Source organism: Microtus ochrogaster, linkage group LG4 (genome assembly GCF_000317375.1).
Source record: "Microtus ochrogaster isolate Prairie Vole_2 linkage group LG4, MicOch1.0, whole genome shotgun sequence".
Lineage (NCBI taxonomy): Eukaryota > Metazoa > Chordata > Mammalia > Rodentia > Cricetidae > Microtus > Microtus ochrogaster.
Window position 1 is genome coordinate 64,672,735 of NC_022030.1, and position 5,031 is coordinate 64,677,765.

Sequence of the window (5,031 nt, forward strand, 5' to 3'; positions counted from 1 at the left end):
GGGGTGGCTTTAGAAAACAAGAAATGTGCTGAACTTATAAGCAAGTAACCTTAACAGCAGGAAGCCTGGACTACAAAGTGAGGCCCTCTGGAGGGGGTGGGAGGAGATCACCGAGGAACAGGACCTAGCCAGTCTTATATAAGACCCTAACTCAAAATCCAAGAAAGGGAGAGAGAGAGGGGATGGGGAAGAAAAGACCAATGAAACGTGACCCGAGTCTCCTCGATCCAGCCACACCTGAAGCCTGTTCTGGCATTGCTGTAGGAGCCAGATAACTCCTCTTAGTTCATGTTAAATTTTATTGCAAGTAACAAAAGGTCTAACCTAGAATTCAGGTGGTCGGCAAAGGTCTGCAGAAATACCCTGCACTGTTGCACCGTTGGTTCTGCTCGAACACCAGTTCTCACACTGCCCTCCCTTAGCTGGATGGTGGGGCAGTGCCTGGTGTTTGCCAGCGCTAACATTGCCGGCCCCAGAGACCTCCCGACTGGATGGACTTGATTCTTCTTAGGCCATCGACTAAACCAACTTAATCTTCCAAAGAGCGGTTTCCCAGTAAAAACAAATGAAGCCCTCGGAGAGACAGAGAGACCACAGAGGGAGGTGAAGTGAACCTGCCGGGACTGGAGGGATGGCCACGCTGGTGAGCATCCAGGCTAGAGCAGTCCTTCCCATGCAATGTAAAACCCAAAGTAAATTACTGGGGTCTCTTGTCAAGATACTGTGTGTCCCGGGGCTTTACCACCTACGCTCGAGTCTCATTCTTTATAGTTCCAACTCCACCTTCCTGGGTTGTCCAAACTGATCCCAGAAAACAGTGGCTGGGAGCTAGGGACTGAGATATCGGGGTGTCAGAGGCGAGTATTGCAGGTGCGGCCTCTGCAGACCTCCGGGAGCGAGGCGGTGCTCGACCACAGTGCCTTTAAATAGAGCCTCCTTGCGGAAGGCAAACACATTCCAAGCGCTCTTAAAGACGCCCAAGCATGACCTGGCCAGCGGTCTTCGCTCCCCAAGTCATTTTTTTCTCGGTCTCAACCCAATTCTGGAAATCATATTAATAGCCTGGTAAGGCATTTTCGGTGTACAGACTACTTTGTGGCCTTAAAAGGCAAAGGCGGGGCAGGCGAGATGGCTCAGCCGGTAAAGACACTTGCTACCAGCTCTGACCACCTGTATGGTGGAGGGGGAGAACAAGTTGTCCTCTGACCTCCTGAGTGTGCCATGGTACTTCTTCACGTATACACACTCACAGCAAATAAATAAATGTGCCGGGGCGGTGGTGGCGCAGGCCTTTAATCCCAGCGATTGGAAAACAAGAGGCAGGCAAACCCTGTCTCGAAAATAAATAAATAAATGCTTTTTTTTTTTTTTGAGACAAGGTGTCACTATGCAGCCATGATTAGCCTCTGCTTCCCAAATCCAAATGTTGGGAAAGAAAACAAACCTAAATACGGCGGGGGGTGGGGGCGGGCAAGGGTCTTTACTGCTTCCCTCTTCAGGTAGGGAACTGAGGCCAGAGAAGAGACCTCTCAAATGACAGGACACCCATTGGGTCTCTGTATTCTCTCCTCTTCTGACGGGTGATCCGGACGCCAGCAGCTACCATCCTAGTGACCGGTAGCAAGAACCAGATCTGAGCCAGCGGCATCTGCAACCCAACCAGCTGGAAGGGATAACCGACTAGGCGATTCCCTCAGGTGGCTCCTGGTCTCTTCCCGAGTGGAAATCAACCAAGTTCTGAGCCTTGGGTTCATCCCTCAGACCCGGTGCGCAAGACAAGGATTAACTTTCACCTTTGTTTTAAAAGATAATAGACCAATCCAACTAATTTCTCCCTGAGGGATAAAGTTAAGGCTGGCAGGTGAGGTGCGCCCCGAGCTCGCTTCCTAGAAGTTGCTCAGAGCAAATCTCTGGACCTGTGTGTACGGGGGTGGGTGGGTGGGTGGGTGGGTGTGTGTGTGTGTGTGTGTGTGTGTGTGTGTAGGGAGCAGGGGATTCCAGAGAGTGGACTTTAGTGGGAACTTCTGAGCTCTGCCTGAGAAAGAGAGCTCCTCTCAGATCCCTAGTAATGGCGCGCAATCGACTCCTGTGCGCACGATCTGATGCTCAGTGCACCTCTTGGACCCGTGTGTCTCCTCCCCGCACCTTCCCACTCGCGGCGTGTCTGCCCCTCACCCTGTCCCAGGCCTCCCGTTCCTCGGGGGCGCAAAGCCAGCCCTCACGTTTTAAACATGCTCTCCAGATCCTTGAGGAGGCGACGGCTGAACTCCGGGAAGTCGGTGTAGGGGTTGAAGACCTTGCTGCGGCGGGACCGCACTATGCCCTGGTGGATGTCGAGTCTGCGGCTCAGCTTGGCGCTCAGCTCAGAATCCGCGCTGGCCAAGGGTGCCCGGACAGGCGGTTCGGGCTCCTGGTTCCCTGCTGGGGCAGCGCAGGGTGTAGCCTGGGGGGCACCCTGATCGGTCTCTGTCAACGCCTCTAGTCTCAACCGGCGCTGCAGCTTGCGAGCCAGCTCCTCACTGGACATGGTGACGGGTGGTGGTGGTGGAGCTGGGTCGCGCGATCCGGCACCTCGACGCCGGCGGCTGCGGGCTGCGCGATCTTTGCCGGCTCGTGGCTTTGTGACGCTCGGTGGTGTCGCTTCGGACCCGGCGGTTGGGTAGAACCGCGGATGGGCGGGGCGGGCAGGGCGGAGCTGCGGCTTTAAGGCGGCGCGGGAGCAGCAGGGTTGCCTGTTTGACGGGGACAAGCGGGTGTCTGTGCGTCCTAGGGGTCGCGTCTGCTTAATCCTCCCTGAGGCTGGGCACTGGAGGCTGACCCGTCCCTCAGTCCAGGCATGGACCCTAAAATCAACTGATCTTGCCTCCAGAATCCACCCTCGGGGAACTGAGGGACCTCGTGATCCCCAGGGGACCGGTAGCAAAGACTAGGGAGTTAAATTTGGCAACCGGTCAGGCAGTCACATTCCCTTCCAGAAGCGCTCCAACCAGGGAGCTCGTGGTCTCGGCGGAGGGAGAACTGGGCGCGCCTGATGACAACTCCGTGCCCCCACGTGGGTAGGGGGCAGTTATCATGCTGAGGCCCTGGAGGAGGAGCTGCCCCAGGCAGTGCGGGGCCGTTTCTCAAGTAGCACTGAAATGTTTCCACAACAAATTAAAAATACTAAACAAAATAATAAACAAATTGAGAAAAAAAAAACCTCCCGATTCCTGGAAAGTGAGACCAATGCAGCAAGTATCTTGGTTTTATGGCTTTGAAAAACAAAAACAAAAAAACTTTTTTTTTTAAATGTAAGGGCCACCACTGAGGAGGAAAGAAAAGGCTTGAAAATAAATAAGGCAACTTTTAAAACAAGAGACTGAAGTAAAAACAAGCAAGCAGAGCCGTCATTTTCCCTAAGGAAGAATGGTGAGGGTTACGTCAGCCAAGCATGGAGAAACAGCTTGTAAACACGGTAGTGGTTGCACTGGGGACCAGCTCTGCTCCGACCCTAGTGTTCTGATGACTGGGATGTGTCTGCGATGTGTGTCTGGGATGTGTGTCTGGGATGTGTGCACGCCTCAGAAAGGGATGAACGACTGGTAGCTTGCGCATCTTTGGGACCTGGGGGAGGGGATGGTTGTTCAGAGCCTACATCTGCTCTGATGAAATTGTAATTCGATCAGCTGGGTGTGGGGGGGTACCCGCCTATAAGCCCAGCACTCAGGAGACTCAGACAAGAGAATTCCAGGGCCAGAAGCCAGCCTGGGGTTCGTAGCAAGACCCTCTGTTTCAAAACAAAGCAAAAAATTTTACTGGAGGGAGGTATGGGCTCAATGGCAGAGTCCCAGTGTTTAACGTGAAGGAGGGCTGGAGTTCAATTTCTAAGCTCACAAACACAAAGTAAAAATATGTGTGTTTTTTTTTTAATTCCATTCAAGAAAATAAGTCATTAAAATAAAGGTACTTTTCCTGGGCATGGCTACTCATGCCTGTGATTCCAGCACTTGGAAGGTTGAGGCAGGAGGATCATAGCATACTATACTATACTTACACAGTTAAGACCCTCTGCCTCAAAAACCAAACCAAATCAAAATAAAACAGTTATTGGGGTTACCATGAGAGGTGCAGCTCAGTAGCAGACCTTTATACTTGGCATGAAAGAGAACCTGAGTGTGTGTGTGTGTGTGTGTGTGTGTGTTTGTGTGTGTGTGTGTGTTTTTAAAATGCTATTAGGGGGTCCAGCACAATGGGCCTAGTAGGTAAAGGTTTGTTATGTGCTAAAACTTTTCCTGGGGAGACAAAACATACTTGTCTACTGACCCCAGATAGGTAATCCGCTACCAACCAAATACCTCCGAAGTCCAACTTAGAAACCAACAAGTTTTTTGGGGCTTACTTACAGGGATATGGGCGAGGGGTTAATTTCAGGAGCAGAAGTGACTCAAAGACAACTGCATCACCAAGGCCCACCCCAGCATGAGTGACAGCTCACAAAACCTGGGAAACCGGAAGGACACCAAATAGCCTGCAGGCAGGCAGGTTGGAGAGAGTCCTCCCCACAGGGCAGCCCAGCTGGTCTCAGACTCCTCTTTGCAGCTTGGTTCCTAGGAGAGTCTTCTTTGCAGCTTGGCTCTGTTGACTCTGGCAGGGAGTGGCCTAGTGAATCCAGTCTGTTTCAGTGAGTTCCTGAAGCTCTTTTGTTGTTGTTAACTCCCCGGTCAAGGAGCTCCCATGCAAGATGGGGTGCTTGCTGCGAAGCCTGAGAACCTGAGTTCCATCTCTAGGACTCACCTTGGACTCCACAAAGTTGTCCTCTGACCCTCCCACATGTCCACCATGGCAAGCACACACTCATCTGGAGACAAGGTCTCACTGTGTAGTTCCGGTTGTCCTGTAACTCACTATGTAGACCAGGCTGGCTTCAAACTCACAGAAGGCTGTCTGCCTCTGCCTCCTGAGTACTGGGATCAAAGTGTGAACATCATGACCAAAAAGCTACTAGGCAAGGCTAGAAAGACAGTTTCATGATTAAGAACACTAGGTGCTCTT

At 52.1% G+C, this 5,031-nt stretch overlaps 1 protein-coding gene across 1 annotated transcript in view; it reads right to left on the bottom strand.

The window, feature by feature from the left end:
* The window catches only part of Efhd1 (EF-hand domain family member D1), a 47,713-nt gene extending 45,097 nt beyond the window's left edge, over positions 1-2,616 (bottom strand). Inside the window, exon 1 of the mRNA XM_005361741.2 lies at positions 2,223-2,616. Within this exon, the coding sequence (XP_005361798.1) occupies positions 2,223-2,527 (305 nt within the window). The 5' untranslated portion in view covers positions 2,528-2,616. The remainder of the gene's footprint in view (positions 1-2,222) is intronic.
* Between the last annotated feature and the right edge of the window lie 2,415 nt (positions 2,617-5,031).